Raw genomic sequence first — 19,382 nt, forward strand, 5'->3', positions numbered from 1 at the left:
TGGTGAGTGATGAGAAAGTTTGCATCAGCCTATGCACAGGCAATGACATAGCATGAGGAGGCCTCTGGCAAGGCTCTGGCAGTGTTGTAGTCAGTTACAACAGAGTTCCTGTATCATATCCTGCCTGGGAAGGGAGGGGTGTCTAGATTTGCAAATCCTTCTGGTTTGATCAAGGTGAAACAACGCCCAAGGTCTGTGCATAAGAGGAAAAGACATAAACTATAATAGGAGATACCCATAAAACAGTTATCCTGCATGCGTTGGCTCTCCCGCAATTCTATCTGTGCAGTTTTATAGGAAATTCAAGTAAGTTCTGGGTTAGAGCTTAAAGAAAGAAAAGGAGATCACCAGTTCTGGTCCCACATCAAGCGTGTTGACAAGGGGGCACAGAACAAAGGAGGGATGCAGCAGTGAGAAGGGCAAGGACAGCCCTTCAGCCATGTTTGTAGCTGGATTCCAAGATGGATTGAGACACCAGACACCAGTCAAATCAAAGCAAAGGGCACTGGGCCCCTCCTGTGACCTGACCATTTCTAGGGTGTTGCTTTGGGCTCTTCCAGGAGGGGCTGAAACCTGGGTTAAATTAAGGGAAGAAACACCCAGCTCCTGCCTGTGACTTAACTGTCTATCAAAGTGGTGTCACTCTGAGAACACCTGGTAACTGTCTATCAAAGTGGTGTCACTCTGAGAACACCTGGGGCTCCTCCCCTACAGCCTTCCTGTGGTACCACCCTGTAAAATAGCTGAAAAAATCACTATCGGGAATGGAGCCATCGAGCACATTTGGTTCTGTACATACTTCTTGGAGTTCAGTACAGCAACTGGTGAGATTATGACAGTGCAGCTTACCTTTAAGATTTTATTTTAATAATGGTGCTGTCATGGGGAAAATAACCTAATAGAGAACAGATAGATTGTTTATGTTGAAGGTATGGTGGCACTAGTGATGTTCTTATTCAATTTGGTTTTAATGTTGAAGTGTTCTGGATCCAAGAAAACATACAATACAAAGAAACAATAACTGTAGAATTTTTTTCCCATTATTAGTTTGTGAATAGTCTGAATTAAGAATGCTGCTTTTAAACAACCTGTTGATTTTGACAGTTGTAAGCAAATATGTATCTGTTGACATTTTTAAGAAAGTTAAACACATTTAAGTAATGAAACATTCAAAAATTAGATTTTTTTTTTCTTTTTTTCAACCTCTAAATATCTTTTCATTGGAGCAGGTGACAATCCATTGATTGTTCAGTTTGCTGCTAAGGAAGCACAAGTTTTATGTGACGCTGCCCTTCTCGTCTGTCCTTTCGCAGATGGAATAGACCTGAACTGTGGCTGTCCTCAGAGGTAAAGATTGGAAAAAAATGGTTAAGTATGATTAAATTAATTTGAGAATAAAGGATGCTGGCCTTCATTTTCATACTCATTTCTGTCTTAATTAAAAAAAAAAAAAAAGATTGAGATTGAAATAGCTTTTTAACCTGTCAGAGTGAAATGTGTGTGTGGTAAGATGCTGTTCTGAATGTTCAGAGATGCCCATGGTCACCAGGTGTCTTTGCTGTCTTGCCTCTTTTAATTTCTGAGATACTGAAGGTCAGCTCAGAAATGAAGTGTCCATCTCTGTGATTTAGCAGCTGTAGCATTTGACTTCTTCCAGAACTTTGCTGCAAATAATCCAGTGTTTTGAGAAATAGCATGGCAATTCCAAAATAATGAGCCACGTTCCTGCTGTCTCCAGCTTATGCAAGTGAAGAACAGTCTCTAAAATGTAATTATACAGATTATATTACTCATGAAGTGCTTAGCTGAATTCCCTCCATCTTTTATTAGGTTTGGAAATACAGTGAATTAGTGATAGTTTAAAAATTTTGTTTTGGCAGAATAATAATGCACAAATGAAGATTCTCACTAACTGCTTCAGTTGAGAACCATTTATTGTACTTTTGTCAGGCAATCTTTTTCTAAGTAAATCTCTCAAAAATAAATGTGGGACAGCAGGAGATAATATCATGGTGCACGTACTTAATTTGTCTATTCTAATTAGTTATCTTGACTTAAAATTACAGTATCTGAGAAAACAGTTCTGGAGACATTGGAGACTTCCAAATCTTTTGCATATTGATTTCAGCATAGTAGAGCTGTGTGTATCTACCTGTATAAGAAAAATTCTTTAAAGAAAAGAATGCTGCTGTTCAGTGAAAGCAAAAGGTTATCTCCTGCCAATCCTAAGTAATTGTTGTCATTTGAAGGAAAAGATAATATTACTGAAATCAGATTCTTATTCCACTTCAATTGTGTTCCTTTCCAACACAAAGTAATTTTCTGTTCAGAAGAAAGCCATGACCCAATTGAGGGGAAATATCAAGCTATTTCTTTTATGTATGATCTAAGCCATTGTTAATTCAATGTTTATCTTCCTTGTAAGCCTGTTTTGCGGATAGAAAATTAAACAGATTCGTTATTTGTCCAAAATTATAACAGTAAAGCAGAAACTGAATCAGGATCTAAAAGCTGGTGTCACACCACAAACATCAACTACATCAAACTACAGCCTTTATTATCTCTGCTTACTCAGCCACACATTCTAAAGGCTATAAGAAACTGATACATTTAACTGAAATTGATCTGCATTTTTCAATTGTAGAATACAAACGTTATTTTTCCTTTCAAAGATGGGCAATGGCAGAAGGTTATGGTGCCTGCTTAATAAATAAACCGGAGCTGGTTCAAGATATGGTGAGACATGTACGGAATCAGATCGACAATCCTGGATTTTCAGTGTCTATTAAAATAAGGTATGGCTAACATACTCTTTGCAGAACGTGGAAAAAGCCTTTTAATGTTTTTCAAAAGAAAGATGTTTGTGTAATAGTTACACTACAATATATGTAATTAATGCAATAGTACGAATTATTCTAAGTTCCTTAAATGTGATGACTACTGGGATGTTTTGACTCCAGGTGGTAAGCAAATCTGGAGCAGGTTACCAGCCTCAGATGGTAGAACAAGCTCAGTCTTTGACTGCTTGCCCAGATACCAGAGTGGACGCCAGAATTTTATTGCAATCCAGAAGACATGGTAGTTCAAGTTAAAAGGTTTAGAATTCCATGAAATAAAAGCAATACGTAACCTATAATTATGTGGACTTACTCGTAACCTGCTGCTGTCTATAAAAGACAGATAACAGATCTGGGAACCAGTCCACACAGCTGCTGTAAGAACATGTTCTTCCTCCCTTCATCACTTTCTGAACTTGTATAAACGGTTGATCTGTTTTACTTTCTGACATTTCAGCCACTATTTATCTTCTCATCCCATGGTGCTTTTGCATATTGTTGGTTAAGTTTCAACTCTGCTTGCAGTCTCTCAGAAAAGGAGAACTGTTATAAATTGGATTTTTTTTCCACAGTTATGCAAAGTAATGACAATTAATGTAGAATCTTGGGTACCCTTGCTTCATCTCTGTAAAATTTACCACACATGCTTCAGAGATGGTATGTAACTGGGAAATGATAAATAGTGATTTCAATAAATTATACATCTTTATTAAATATATATTAAATATATTTACCTTCCCACATTAGTAGTCCTTTTTTTTTTTTTTAACAAGTATTTATAGAAATCTCTGGTGACTCCTCTTCATGGAGGGCTTTTATACAGTTCAGGTAGCTTGCTAGCTAATGTTTTAATTCCTCGGAATTTTAGGATACACGAAGACTTAAAAAAAACAGTAGACCTGTGTAAAAAAGCTGAAGCAACTGGAGTTTCATGGATTACAGTACACGGGAGAAATATAGAAGAAAGACATCAGCCAGTACATTATGATGCAATTAAAGTAATTAAAGAAAGCATGCACATACCTGTTGTGGCTAATGGAGACATCAGAACTTTAAAAGATGCTGAAAATGTTCATCACTTGACAGGAGCAGATGGTAAGATTAAACATATCCTACTTTCTAAGTAAATTGACAAATTAAATTTCTGAGTATTTATTTTAGCTAGAAGTAGGACGTTGTTTGATTCTTCTTCTCTGAGGAGACAAATGATTTATGGTATTTCAGATGCTTAATAAGCTCATAAACGGAATCTTGTAATTATCAGAGAACCAGAGCACTTTAGTCAAAGTCTCAAATAGATTTGAAAGGCAAACTACACAAACTCTTTGCTTAATTATGCTTTCATCACTCAGTAGTGGAGTTGGTGGCGGAGTTTAAGGAGGATCAGACATCCATTCTGTTCATGGAGCTGATCATTTATTATAGAGCTGTAGATTTTGACTTGAAATCCTCTGCTTTCTGCAAATGGTAATGGGTTTCTTATAGTAAGAATATAGAGGGAGAAAGATAAACAAGCTGGATATTTAACAAATAAATGGTTTACTTTCAAGTACATGGTGAAGCATTGCACTATTTATCTTGCCTTTACTGTGGTAAAATATGGAAGTGAAAAATTGCCCTGCAGTTATTTGCTTACAATAGATTCCTTCAACTGTCTGTGGTTTCAAGCCAACGTTGAAGTTCAATATATATCTTGAAAAAGTTATCTGGATCTGCATACTTCGAGTCTTACAGTTAGAGCCTAACAGGGCAGAGCCAGTGTCATACCATGAGTCCATATGGCAGGTTTCTATTGACATCGCCGGTGTTTTAAAAAAAACAAAACTATTTGCACCAAACTGCCATGCTGCTACAGTGGCTTTCACCCCAGATACAAAGCAGGAAGAAAATGTATTAACAGAAAAGGATGTTCTTTTTGACTTTCTTGGACAGTAAAGCATAAAACGTCAAACTGTCTAACGTGATGGTTTAAGATACAGTAAGAACAAACCAGAAACTGCATATTTTTTGTTTTATACAATCCTGGTTATTATTTTTTTTTCATTTTTGGTCATGCTATTTTGTAGGAAGAGATTAAATGCGACAGATCATATGTTACAGTTCAGGAAAGCAATCACTTTTTCAAGAAATATTTCAGTAGAGTTTGGCTGGATTTATCTGACAATTTGGGAATATAGTTGCAAACACATTGGTTTATTCAGAAAACAAACACTTTCTGTAGAGTAGGAGCCATGAGATCTCTATCACTGAGACTTGAGCTGCTAATGGAAGAATGATTCCAGGTCAGTGAATCAGCTGAGCTGCACTAAAATAACTTCAGCATTTTACTACTCCTGTGTCTTTACATCGTGATTATATGTTAAAGAATAGGCTTACATGTGTGTAGAAGATAAAAACAGAATAATATTGAATTGCTGTTTAAAAAGTAGAAAAGAAGGGCTTCTTTTTTTGTGTGTGTTGCATCAGAATTTCTGGAAGGTTATGTCAACAGGTTAAATGAGCTGACAGATGGTGCAGGAGCTTGGGCTGTAAACTGATTTCTTTGATATAGATATAATACTCATCCTGTTCTCTCATTTCTTGTTCTAATGGATGCTATAAAGTAGGTGCTATAGAAGATGTAATGTAAAATTTAACTATAATGTAACTCACTGCTTTAATTTGCAATTTGAAGGTGTAATGGTGGCTAGAGGACTCTTAGCAAATCCAGCTATGTTTGCAGGATACGAAGAAACACCTTTGAAGTGCATCCAGGATTGGGTTGACATTGCTCTTGAGCATGGAACTCCTTTTACATGTTTTCACCACCACTTAATGTACATGATGGAACGGATAACTTCAAAACAAGAAAAGAAAGTTTTTAACATTTTATCAAGTACCTCAGCAGTTCTAGATTACCTGGGTCATCATTATGGTGTGTGTAGCTGAAAGCATTTCAGTTGTGTGCAAACTCGTTCTTTGCAATTGCTGACATATTGCTACTTGGGCTTTTACTGATTAAATCCATAACGCAGTGTAGATATTTTCAATACAGCTTGATTCTGAGGGTAGGCTGATAGTTTAGATTTTTAGTTTTTAGATCAGCATATTTAACTGAAGAAATATTCCACATTCCACAAACGTGTAATTCTATTTACATTGCATTACTGTACAGAGGATTGGCTGTTAAGTGACTGCAGTGATTTAATTTATTTTTCACCAGAAAAATTTTTCACTTACAAGAGTAAGCAAAACTAAGGCCTTTTTCTAGTGGAACTCCCTAAAATCAGGACTACTACTACTAAATAACAACAAAAATGTATGACCAAAAGAATACAGAGGGACCAGTTATAGAAATATTTGCTTTAACAGACGTAAGATGTAAGATGTGCTTTTAACTTTTAGTAGAATTTTCCAGCTTAAAGACTGTGAGACTTTGAAGCCCAGCGTTGTACCCTCTTAAATTAGATGTTCTTTTTGCAATCTAAAATCTTCCAGATTTATAACTTAGAAAAATTCTACCATTAATATAATGAAAGAAACTTGCAATACAAGATGACAGAAGGAAGGAAAGAATAAAATGAAGAGAGTTTAAATCAAATATAGACCTGGATGGATCTAGCATACAAGACTTGAAAGTTCAGTGTAACCACATACAGTATTGGTTATCTACTACATAATAATCCTATGAAAGATCAAAATGCAGTCATCTACCAAACCAGAACTTTATAGGCCAAAGAAAAGCTGACAGATTCTCTCAGTAGGACTCCTGCATCCTTTCTGCAGGCATGTTGCTTATCAAAGCATGACAGCCGTTTCACTTTGGATCTTTGTATAGGAGGAAGACAGTGAAAATCAGAACAAGACAATAACATTGCACACCAGCTGCATTTGTTCTGCAAGGGAAATTTCACAAGCCTGTGCAGTACGATTATTTGTAATCAAATAATTTGTTTCCTTTCTATGTTTACACAGAAATTTATAGAAGAAATTGCTTAGTTTTTTTAACTGGTACTTTCATGCATATACAAATGAATGGTTCTAAATTTTCTAAATAAATTACTTGCTTTTGTATATGATTGCAATTTGTTTATTACAGTGTACATTATGACAACCTGGGGAAGGGGGTGTTGCTTTTGATGCTGTTCCCCTTATCCGTTGTTTAGATATCTACAGTCTTGCAGTATTCTTAATGCAGTGACTGAAAAGATTCATTTATTTTTCATAGAGAATATGTTCTGATTTAGGTATGCAAATGAGTTAGAAAAGCGTGACCTGAGTCATCAAGTCTAGTTTGCTGTTTGAGACAGTGAAGTTTATACATCTCCTCTGATATGGGCTGTATTTCCAGTTCATCCAACTATAGTGCAGTACTCAGTTCTCTTCAGTTCTGAAAATGCCTTGAGTCTTCTGCTTCAAAATCAAAAACTACGAAATTGTCTTGCATAAGAAATGAATTCTTTAGAGTATCAACAAGGTCCTGTGTTAGCATTTACTTGAGATTTTATGATACAGCAAATCAGTCGCCATGCGGAGTAGGGGGAAAAAAAGAGATTCATTAGAATCAAAAACAGAAAAGCAAGGCTGCTTTTTTTTTTTTTTTTTTTTTTTTTTTTTTAGTGGGGAAGTGGTATTTTTGAGGACTTGGAATACCTTGACCTATTTAGGAGCTGAATACTTGATGATTTTGTAGGCAGCAGTTGTTGTGCCTGTGTGATATCAATCATAGAGATTTCTGCCTGAAGTACAAGACCTGGGTTGCAGTTAATATTGCTAGTAATTAAGAAGTGCTTGATCTGCCAATTAAGTACCATAAAAGTCAATGAAAGTTTAGCATCCTGTTATGTAGTAAAATGAATGGCTGTGGGTTAATTTGCATGCCTCCTTGTCAGTTTGTCAGCATCCAAACACATTTTGTTGCTTTGACACCTTTGACACCTGCTGTAGGGAACCTGCTTTGGCAGGGGGTTGGACTCGATGATCTCTGGAGGTCCCTTCCAACCCCTACAATTCTGTGATTCTGTGACACAGGATAAATTGCAAAATTTGAGTTTTAAAGCCATACTTTGAACAGCCTACACTGTTTGCAATGCACATTAAAGATATCCCCATGGCAGTTAATTATTTAACTTCCAGTTTTGCTTTAGAGTGCAGTTACATTTCTTATCAGTCTTTTGAACATGGGAAAACTGAGCCAGTTTAAAGCCAGCAGATACATTCCTTCCTTAGTGAAAGTATTTGTAGCATCACCAGGTCTTCTGTTTTCTAACTAATTTTCAATTTTTAAAAAGTTACTCCATTCTTATTCTCCTCAGCTACCTCAGACCTCATTCCAGGTTGGTGAGAATGCTCAGCAGCAGCAGTCAAAGCACACAGCAGCCACTGCAGAGGGAGCCTTTCGCAGATCTTATGCAGCTCCTGGAGTGCCAGTGCAGACTCAGACTCTCTGGCAGTGGGGATGTGCAAGTTTAGTCCTGTCAGTATGCAGCTAGCCTACTGGAGAGCAGTCTGCAGTGCTAGCACGCAGCTCAGAAAAGGAAACTGCTCTGGATTTAATGGAGAGAAAGTCTTTAATAACATTTTAATAGCTTCAATAAAGTATAATGGCAGTAGGCCAATAGCTAAAATGTAATAACCAGAATATATTAAGAGGTTATGTTTTATCTATGAGTTTGATTACATGTTTATGAAAACATGTTAGAAATGCTTCTTAAAACCCAGGCTGCTTTCACAGCGTAGATTAGATTGAAATCGCTGGTTGTATTCCTCTCCAAAATTTGCTATGGATAAACAATTATTTGGGATGTAACTTTTCATACAGACATTGCTTGGCAGCAACTGGAAAAATGTTAACACATAGGCACAGTCCCAAAGCCACAGACCTGGGAAATTTAAGTGAGCTCTCAGACTGAGAGCAGCTGCAGTCAGCTCTGCTGATAACTGTTGATGCAGTGACTGCCTAACCATTTTACCTTCTGTGGATTTTTACTACTATTCTTGCTATTTAACCTATGTCCTTTTGATGTAAATTTTTTTTGACAGAATTCCCAAAAGGAGCTCAGATAGTTGTGTCAAGAAGGCTGGTCATGCCCAGCTAGACCAGGTAACCCCTTCCCAAGCAGACAGATACCTGTCGGAGCTGCAGGCAAATGAGCTGAGCTGATTGCCCAGGGTGAAATTGCTGGATGTGACGTGCAACAGGGTGAGAAGCTAAAAAAAGCTGCAGATAGCCCTGGGAGGGGTGGCTGGATTTCACTGGTGATTAAGTGGGAGTTAATGAAAAACAGCTGAACAACAGGAATAACCAAAGAGTGTTTGGAGTCCATTTGGGACTGGGAGCTTGCTGAGTTAATGGTGCCCAATAGCCATGTCACTACCTCAGTAGTACCATACAAGGCCAAGATTAGCTAAGTAAGGCTATCAGAAATACTGAATGTGGGTATAGATTATATCTGTGTATCTGTATTAGTTACAGACTGGGAACAACAGGGAAAAGAGATGAGGGGAAGGTTATCTGGGAGAAATAAGGGGAGTTGCAAGTGGCTAAGATGGCTGAGAAATCATAGAATCGTGTAATGGCCTGGGTTGAAAAGGACCATAATGATCACCTAGTTTCACCCCCCTGCTATGTGCAGGATCGCCAGCCACCAGACAAGCCTGGCTTTGAACACCTACAGCAATGGGGCATCCACAACCTCCTTGGGCAACCTGCTCCAGTAGCAGTGCAGGGGCATACCACGCTTAGAACCTTGCAATGCTGATGAAAAACACTGCACCCAAGACAGGGCAGAAAAGAACTTTCTGAAGGAATGTGGTTTTACTCATGAGGTCCAAACAAGCCTGCTGGACATTGTCTGAAACTTGTTTGGTAGATATTGTTGATATCTTTGTATGTTATAGAGTCAGAGAATCCTAGAATATCCTAAGTTGGAAGGATCTATAAATATCATAGAGTCCAATTTCTGGCTGTGCACATCACCACCCAAAACCAGACCATACAAGAGAGTGTTGACCAGACTCTTCTTGAACTCCATCAGCTCAGGCTGTGCCCACTGCCCAGGGCAGCCTGTGCCAGGGCCCGAGCACACTCTTATGAAGAACCCTCTCCTGATACCCAGCCTGACCCTCTCCTGCAGCGCAATGCTTCCATGGGGCAACACTTCAGCTGACTGTCAGAAACCTGTGAGTGCGTCAGGCAGTGAAGTCAAGGCCTTGATGTAACAAGCTCGAGGCACGGGGCAGCGGGCTCTACAACAGTCTGCATCTAACCGTTGTATGTAAAAAGATGCTCATGTTAACCGTTCTCAGCGTGTAGATGTCCAGCAGCGCAGGGCCCGCGGGCACGCTGACTGCCCGCATCTGACCCCACGCAGTTATCAGTGGGATCCTGCAGCCCTCCGGGGTGCGGTTGAGGGATTACCGGGACGAGCACAGCCCGGCTGCCGCGTTCCTTCGAGGAACTCCGCGCGGCACCACCTCCGCTCCCCGCCCCGCCCGTGTCACTCAGCTCCGTACCGGCCCACATCCCGCCGGCAGCCGCTCCGCCTCGCCGTCCGCTCCTCTGCCTCAGCGCCGGCGGGAAGGGCGGTTCTGTCGCTCGCTTTCCTGCCTGCCCCGGCCCGCTCTCTCGGGCGAGGCCGCGCTCCCCAGCCCTTCCAGAGCGGCCCGCCGCCATCAGGCCCTGAAGCCGAGGAGGTTGCGAGGGCTGGGCTGCCACGGGGGAGGGAGGGAAGAACGGGGACGGGGTCAGGGCGGCCGAGGCCTCCCGGCTGCGCAGGAAGGAGCGAGGGCGGCGGGGAGGGGGTGCCGCTCCGCTGCGGGCGGCGACGGAGGGCCGGCGGGGCCGCGTCTCCTCAGGGCGCAGTGGAGAAGGCCGGGCCCGGCCCGGGCGGGGAGGGCGCGGAGGGACCCGGTTCGGAACTCGGGCGGGAGATCCAGAGCCGCGGCGCCAGCCGTGACCGCCGCGTGCATCCGGGCCCCGCCTGAGCCCCGCTTTGCCCGCAGGCCGCCGGGACGATGACTGTCCAGTGGACGGCGGTTGCCGCCTTCCTGTACGGCGAGGTGGGAGTGCTGCTCGTGCTGTGCCTGCCCTTCATCTCCCCGCTGAGGTAGGAGCTCGGGCCATGCCGGCCTGGCCCAGTCGGGCTTCTCGAACCGTGTTTGTGCTTCTACGTTTTTGTTACAAACGTGGAGCTTTGGTGAGTCTCGGGACGGGTGTGAGCTGCGGAATGCTGCTTGAGACCTGAATTGTCACGGAGTCCCAGGCACCGGAGCCTGTTTTAAGGAGCTTTATGGGGTTGTCTTACACGCTTTTAATTTACCTGTCCAGCAGCTGGGCTTCCCGCAACGAGCCTTGCTCACCTTGCTTCACTGAGAGGGATTTGTCCCCTCTGCTCTCTGGGAGCAGCCAGCCTGAAGGAGGGCAGCTGGGGAGCCGTTACTGCATGTGCTGATACGGGCTGTGCGCTGCACTGTGGGTGCTGAGGCACATTGGGCACCTGGAGCTCGTCAACAGCAGCCTTTGTTTGAGCTGTTAGAGGCTTGTTTAAAAGCAAGGATGCTGAAGGTTTGGTCAGGGATGCTGACTGAACGTCTCTGTATATGTATACAGAACAAAATAGTTTTGCTGGAATGCGATACAAACGTTAAGTATAATCCTAAGGTAAATGCCTGTAGTAACATAAAGAAATGCAACAGAAACAAAATACGTTAATTGCTCCTGTTATTTGCAGAGGCCTGGCTTGGAGTTCTTTTCAGTTCCTTTTTTCTAAGTAGCTTTCCCAATTTGGTAATGCTGTTTTTATTCCTCTGAGGAAATACAGCTGGCTTCTCTGCAGGAGGCACTGTTAAGGTTTCTTTACAGAATACCAGTTTAAAAAAAAAAAAAGCTGCTTAGAAGATTTGCTGCTGCTGTGGTGCTGTGTAAGCTGTTAAATGTTGGCTTTCTTCATCTTTAGATATTTTTAGAATGAAGAATGCAGGTTTTACTGTAACATGCTAAGGAGCAAAACCTAAACCAAAACGCTGCAGTGTGCAGAGTCAGAGTGTGATCACTCACACCTCTGGGAGAGAGTCCTGGCAATGGCTGAGTTCCCTGCAGCGAGTGTCACAGCTTATGAAGAGTTCAGTGTTTCAGTACAGATTGCAGAGTTCCCACGTTTTCTGTTTCTGAGTCTAAGGTCCAACTGCCTGTAAGAGGGGAAAAGCATGATGGGAGCTGTAATCAGATTGTTAACAACAATGGCTTATGTGAGGAAACAAGCTGCAAGACTTTGTTTAGGCTGATGACACATGCAGGGGATGTTGGCAGTATTGAAACAGGTTTCTGTTACGACATAGGTGAGGCCCAGATCTGGTCTTTGAAGCTGAAAAGCAAATGCATAGTCTGCAGTGTTAGGGATAGATCTTTGTGTTTGGTTTGTAACATTCAGTTATTCTTTCAAACAAGGGCTTCTGAAAGAATGAAGTAGCATGTCTTTGTGACATGGTCAATTACCTTGTTAACAAAGCTGTCACAGGAATCCTCTAGAATTAAGGGCTGGATTTAGCTGCTGTGACAGTACCAGAAGGCAGCAGTTCTGCCTTACACGTCTTGCTGCCTTGAGAGCTAATTTTGTCCTAAGGGTAGTGCGGACGCAGCAAGAGATATGAAACTGCAGCTCTTTGAAGTTCTGATTTCCTGAGATCTCAGGCTTCAAGCTAAGTTCCCGGAAACAAGTAAATTGTCAGTATAAAAGTGCAAGTATCCAGAAAGGCAGAGCTGTACTGACACTTGATTGTAGCACTGTACTTGTGGTCAGGATTGTAATTTGAAAGAATTACATCTGTGTGATTTCTGCTGCCAAAGGAAGTACTGCATTAATAAATGTTAATGTTTCTTGTGGGGGAAAAATAAGCATGAAAATACAGGAAGGCTTTGCAGTAAAGAGATGTAATGTTTAGCATTAGTATAACTTGGCAGTATATTTGGTCTAAGGTACATACATCAGAAACATGGGGGATGAAGCATGGAGATTCACGTGTAAGGAGTTTGCAAGGAGGTTTCATTAGAATTGTAACTTGGCTTAATTACAGTAAGCTTTTTGGTTGATGTGGACTACAGCTGTCTGCTGTAGAGAGTTTGGATTATACTGAATGGCGTAAACAAGGCTTTTGCACACAGAATGATAAAATATTTTAAAAATTTAAATTTTTTTTTTTTAGTGCAGTGGGGGTAATTACATTCTCGGTAGGTAGAAAACTGCTTTGTTCAAGGGTGAATTTTAACAGTTGTTTGAAAATGTAAATAAACTTAACAAAAGTTGGGAAGTCTACCTAATTGATCAGATGGTGACTAACATAGCTGTGTTACCGCCCTATGGCATAAGTAGGTATTGCTTTACTGTAGCACCAGTCAGCACACTAGCACTGATACTAACCTGCAGAATCAGATTCTAACCTGCAGCATGGAGAACTAGCTGAACTGTTGTTACTTTTTTGGGGTTTGAAGTTATTTGTGCTGTAAGTGTAGATTCCCACGGCTTGCTCCACAAAATGATACTGAAGAGACGGTTGTTTAAAGAAAAGTAAGTGGTCTTCATCACCCTTACAGTTCTTCCTGCCTGAGATCGTGTGCTGGCTGACAAATTCATGCTCTCAAAAGACGTTATTGACAAAATATAAATGTGTGACTTGTCAGTTTTTTGTCATTTGCAAGTTAGACTGTAATAACAATCCTACTTTATAATTATTCAGACTCATCAGTATAAAAGATGAGCCTTCTGAAAGATGGTAGAAGCGGTCTTAATTCATGGAGAGTTGTTGGTTTGGGGTTTTTTGTTGTTATATGGTGATTAAAACAGATGTTCAGAGACCTTTCTTAAGTCTCATATCAGTAATGAGGCTCTGTTCTGTGAGGCTGTTATACTTGTCTTCTGATGTTTAATTATTTTGAATAACAGAATGTTGTTTTGCAGATGGCAGAAGATTTTTATGATTCCTCTATGGAGCAAAATGGCTGTCTTTTGGAACAAAATGTTCCTTACAATAATAGTTCTACTGATCATCTTGTTTCTTGGTAAGTGTTAAGTAATTCTCTAATAAACTGGAAAAAAATAGCTAGTATGTGGAATTCATGGCAGTTAATTGAAAAGATTCAAGCCTACTGTAACCCAGCTAATTTCTTTAGAAATTCTCCACTAGAATGGAAGAGGAGAGATCCTGTACTGAGTTAAATGTCAGGAATTCAGAGGCAGTGCAATGTAGTAAATGAGGAGCAAAAATGCTTTGGTCTAGGCTGCTGCTTGGTTTCATTTTCTTACACAGGGTGTTTGTTACACAAGATGTCTGTTTGGCTGAACTGCTCAGCCTGCAGTAGATGGCACTCTTTCTCTTGGCTGGTGTTAAAATAATGCACCAGAAGAAGATATCAAGGCACTGAGCTATTTGAGTACTTCTGCTCAGCACAGATACAAAACAGCCGTTGACTACATTTGTTGGAACCTGTGTTGGAATAAAGCTTTAGTGAAACTGGAGCTCGAATGATGACTGTCTGCGTGACTATCTGTGCTGACTGGTTTGTGTATGAAGTGTTTCACTTATTTCTGTGATAGGAATTGTTCTTTCCCATGGATAGGAGGGAGTTGTTTCCACTGCCTTACAGTTAAAGTGTTGTTTAATTCCTGTCTGCTGCTGCAGAAAACATGCATGTGCACTCTCTGTGAAGAAATCAGACTAAGTTGCAGCAACATATACCTAATAATAACCAAAGTAGTGAAATGCAAATAGTTCATAGTCTCTCAAAGTAGATACTTCAATAAATGGCTGAAGATCAAATACTGATGAATTTAATTTACTCTTTGAACTCCAATTGGAAACTTTGATTAAAGCTTGCTTTCTGAGTTGGTAGTGGTCACTGATTTCTGAGGAAAGCTAGATTTGTGATAAAGCAGTGAGAAGATGTGTGTCCCATAGCATTAGATGATGCAGGACTGGAATCTTCATAAATTATGGTATTTTGTTTGGTCTTAGCCTATGATTCACTACGTTGTTTGAAATTTCACTTCAGGTCTTTTTTCCCCCCTTTTTAAAAGCAAAGAAACTTAAGAACACTTTAAAAGAGAAACAGCTATAATTGATGTTACTCGTATTTTTTCTCTGGAGCTTATTTGCTTGCTTTGGAAAATGCAGCAGCAATCTAACACACTTGGCCAGAGTGTGCTGCAAGAACTGATGATGTGTCATAAGTATATTTTTTTAATGTGTAAGGGGAGATTATAGGTGCTGCACTGTTGTAGATGGTAATACAAACTCCTAATTGGGTTAGATTTTGTTTTTATGAGAATGTAAATCGTAATTGATTTATCCTTCAAGAAGTGCTGACAGTGTATCAGCTGATCTTGAGAACTGTAAGGAGTATATAGTGGATGAAATGGAGCTGAAAGTTGGTGAAAAGGCAATTGAAGGAGGCTGAGGTGTAGCTTAACCTTCTCTGTTTTTTTTTATGTACAATACTGTGTTGTTATAGCTCCTGTGTTTTGGTGGTGTTGCAGAAAAGCTTTTTTGTATGCTGGTTCAAGCATAGAAAACAAGTACTAATACAGATGTTAATAAAATGTATGCTCATCTGGCAAATGTGTGAAGCAAATGCTTCAGAAGGTGTCTCATCTTTTTCCTTCCATTTTCCTTTTTTTTTTTTTTTTATTTTATTTTACTGCTTGTCCACTGGCTGGGTTTTAATTCATGTTGTCAGCAGTGACTTTTTGATGCTGTCGCATCTCTGGTAACATTTGTACAATGTGTTGCTTTGGCCAGATTCCTGGTGTCTGGATGCAGATGTTGGAAATAACTGTTCAAGTGTGTTTTGGTCAATGATTTGGCACATCTCTGGAGATGTGTTATTGCTTCAGTGATTTATCAAGATGTATCGTTAAGCTTTATGGATAACACAACTGATGTTACTGTTTGGTGACCAGAATGTCCAAATAGATATTTGTAGTACTGTGTTTGCTTTGTCATGAATGCATACCCAGGGATGTGACTAAGAATAATCTGTTTTTGTTTACAGATGCTGTTAGAGAAGTTAGAAAGTATTCAGCCATTCAGGTGAATGAGAAGGTTGCAAATGTCAATGCCAATGCCATTGATCACATTCAGATGAAACTCTTCCGGTCACAAAGAAACCTTTATATCTCAGGTTTTTCCTTATTCCTGTGGCTGTAAGTATAACACCTTGGATTTCTATATAGCACATATCTTACAGGAGCTATTGCACAAAGTAATGCAACCCAAATATTACCAAAAGGCTGATTTTAAGAAATTAAAAGAAGTAACTGTGAGCAAATAGGCCATGTGGCAGTTGAGATCAGGGGATATAAAAAGGTGCAGATGTTTGAATACCGGAGGGGTGTGTGATCAGCACACGAAAAGCCACATCTGGAATGTTTAAGAAAACATGTATTTTGCAGACATTTCTTCAGGAAAAACTCATTTCCTTCATCATACTTTTGCTCTGTGTTTTGCTTTTTTGAACAACTAAAACTGAGATTATAAACTTCAAAAACTAAAGTGCTATTAAAACAATCTTGATATCTTGCAAGCTGGTATTATTTCAACCTGCCGTGGTAAGAAGCAAAACTTGAATCTGACTTCAACCATTTTATCTGAAGCTTGTAGGTAGGAACCAAAGGATAATTCTCTAGCTTTCAAGGTGAGTTTCAAATATTACTTCAGATCAAGCAAACACTTTATGGCAGCTGGCCTAATAGGATATTATGACCTTAAACGTGTGTCCTTCTGAGGTTTTTGAAGTACAGCTAGTAGCACAGGATAACAGAAAGGACAGCTTTGAACTGCCAGTAGCAGCCAAGAGTACCTGCAGATCTTCTCAGCTGGACAAAGAGGATGTGGACTAATTGAACAGATAATGTGAATGAATAGGAAAATGGTCAGAAGTTTTCCTAGTTCTACATTTTATGGTGACATTGAACAAAGAATGGTGGCCATTTTCTCTCAGTGAGTTGGTTGTCACTTCGCAGATATAAAAGAGGAACACAGAATAAGAGAATGCCTGGAACTTCAGAGGCCCATGATCAACTTGTCCCACCTGTGTGGCTATCTTGATTGTTACCTGGACAAGTTTGAGGAGCACTGTGCATGAAGAGACTTCAAGGAAAATATCATACAAAACTGGAGTACAAACAAATGGAAAAAAAAAAAAAAGCAAAGTCACCTGTAGCCTTGCACAGTAGCAATAGGAAAGCACCATGTTCTTAACCTTCTTGCAGAAAAGTTAAGTAAATGTGCACAAACATGTCTGTGATCTCTGCTCCAAGAGAGGAATGGTTGGACTGTGTCCTATACTAGAGCTAGAAGCTGGTCCCCCAGGATTATGCTCTGACTTTCAAGGAACAAAACCTGTCTGGTGACGTTAATAGATACAATTGTGGATAAAAATTCTGTGCTTGAAGTATGCTGATGGGCTTTTGTGAAAGGCCAGTAGTTCCCAAAGATTTAGATGGCTCCAATAGTAGCTTGAGCAAATGACTTTTCTTAGCAGAGTTGTTTTGCTTGTGTTAATGGAAGTGGACAAGGCTGTCATGCTCCCCCTGCAAAAGCAGCACAAAAATGAGTGCAACATGGGAGACAAAAGAAGTACTTAAAATTTTGTGCACAGTTGCAGAGCGTCCTGGGTTTGGCTGGGATAGAGTTAATTCACTCCTCAGTAGCTGATCTGGTGCCATATTTTGGTTTTAAGGTAAAATAAAGTAGATAACACAGTGATGTTTTAATTCTTGCTGAGATGTGGTTACCTCTAGTCAAGGACTTTTCTGCTTCTCAGGCTTCCTTGCTGGATAGATGTGCACATTTTCTGTGCCTGCATTCAGATTACAAAGGCACTGGGATAGCTTATATGACTGGAGTGCTGGAATGGATGGGTATGGGCAGAAAGCAGAGCAGGTGAGAGGAGGCATTCCATTTGGCAAAGGAGTTGGTAGGAACGCAAGAAGCCATGCCTTCAAAATGGTGATGATGAGCCATTCAGTAATATATGGTAAAGAATAGAGGACAGAACAAGACAGGTAGTGTTATTAGGTATCTGCTATAGATGACTTCATCTACGTGTTTTTCTTCAGCAGGCATTCCTTAGGCAGCGGGAAGACTGATAATTGCAAGCATTGGTAGTTAAGAATAGGAGAGTTTGAGTCACTCCTGTTCCTCCTAGAAGGGCAGTAGGGGCAGGTATGGGCAATCCAGGAGATTTCTAGTTTCCATTATGTATTGAAGACAATTTCTTAGTACGGATGGTCAATGGCAGAACTGAAAGAGGTGTTCTGATAGACAGTTGCTCACAATCAAGTAAAGACTGGTTGAAGATGACGGGCAGCTATTGATACAGTGACTGTGAGGTTGTAGATTTTGTTTTGTGAATGCAAACATAGCGGAATTGCAACCCTGAAGAGCAGGTTCTGGCATATTTGAGGATCTTTTCAGCATTACCCAGTGGTAGACTATCATAGAATATAGAGACTTGGGAGAGCTGATGGATTTTTTCAAGGATTCAATTCTAGTGCTCACAAAGTAAAATAAGCAAGGCAGAAGGCTGGGATGAATTAGCAGTGATATCCAGATTCATCTGGGGTATGAAAAGAGAAGAAAATGAGGTGGGTTACCTAGGACAAGTACAGAAAACATTGCTTAATTATTCAGGGGTTGCAATAGGAAAACTAATGCTCAGCTGGAATTGAAACCAGAAAGGGGTAAGGAGAGCTGAAGATTCAAAGGAAGCTAAAGAACACATAGGCCCACTGCTCAGTGGGACAAGGAACTGAATTACAAAGGGTGATGGAAAGAATGAGGCATTGAGTATCTCATTACCAGCCTTATTTTGCCTTGTTTCTTGCTGATAAGGTCTGCTGTCTGGCCTTTTTTTTTTTTTTTTTTTTTTTTTTTTTTAGCCTTGTGGGAGGTACAGCTTGGGAGAACTTGAGCAAATTCAGTGGCTGGAAACAACCAGCACAGGCCTAATGGGAGATAGTCCCTGATCATTCCTGCTGCCTTCTGTGATTAGATCACTATCTGTGTGGGTAAATGGCAGAGCACATAATGTCAGAGGCATTGCTTAAGTTACGCATGTAGTCTCTTTTGGTATCCTGATAGTCTGATTGGAGAAGGATGGCCTAGAGAAGTGGAGAAAAAGGTGTGTGGGAAATTCACTGGGTCTTGGACTCAAAAGAATTTAATTGGTATTGCTTATTCCAATTGGATCTCTCTGGGATTGCTTCTGGACCCAATAGCATTTAATGACCTTGCTGCTGACTTGAGTGATGAGTTGAAGTGTACTTCTGACAAATCTGCAGACTGTGAAAGTCCAAACCGGAGTCCTGTAGACATCTTGGAGAGCAGTGCTGCTATTCAGAAAGCTATGCAGGCTGGAGGGATAAGCTGACAGAAACCTCATGTTGTCAAACAAAGGCAGATGAAAAGCACTACATCTGGTAGAATAACCACTTACAACATACAGGCTGGGGCCTAATTGGCAGGGTAAAAAGCAGCTTTGCAGAAAAAGACCTGGGAGTCCTGATGGAC

At 40.5% G+C, this 19,382-nt stretch overlaps 1 protein-coding gene across 2 annotated transcripts in view; it reads left to right on the forward strand.

Annotated features, from left to right (window-relative positions):
• Window positions 1-19,382, forward strand: part of DUS4L (dihydrouridine synthase 4 like) — a 36,746-nt gene that overhangs the window by 4,749 nt on the left and 12,615 nt on the right. The window contains exons 3-8 of one of the 2 annotated variants that reach the window (XM_048945764.1): window positions 1,230-1,347; window positions 2,673-2,795; window positions 3,706-3,945; window positions 10,832-10,924; window positions 13,772-13,872; window positions 15,862-16,012. In XM_048945764.1, the coding sequence (XP_048801721.1) occupies window positions 1,230-1,347; window positions 2,673-2,795; window positions 3,706-3,945; window positions 10,832-10,924; window positions 13,772-13,872; window positions 15,862-16,012 (826 nt within the window). Of the gene's footprint in view, window positions 1-1,229; window positions 1,348-2,672; window positions 2,796-3,705; window positions 3,946-5,511; window positions 6,891-10,831; window positions 10,925-13,771; window positions 13,873-15,861; window positions 16,013-19,382 lie in introns of those variants that run through there. The other variant, XM_048945757.1, reaches the window with a different exon arrangement.

This window comes from Lagopus muta, chromosome 1, assembly GCF_023343835.1.
Source record: "Lagopus muta isolate bLagMut1 chromosome 1, bLagMut1 primary, whole genome shotgun sequence".
NCBI classification, from domain to species: domain Eukaryota; kingdom Metazoa; phylum Chordata; class Aves; order Galliformes; family Phasianidae; genus Lagopus; species Lagopus muta.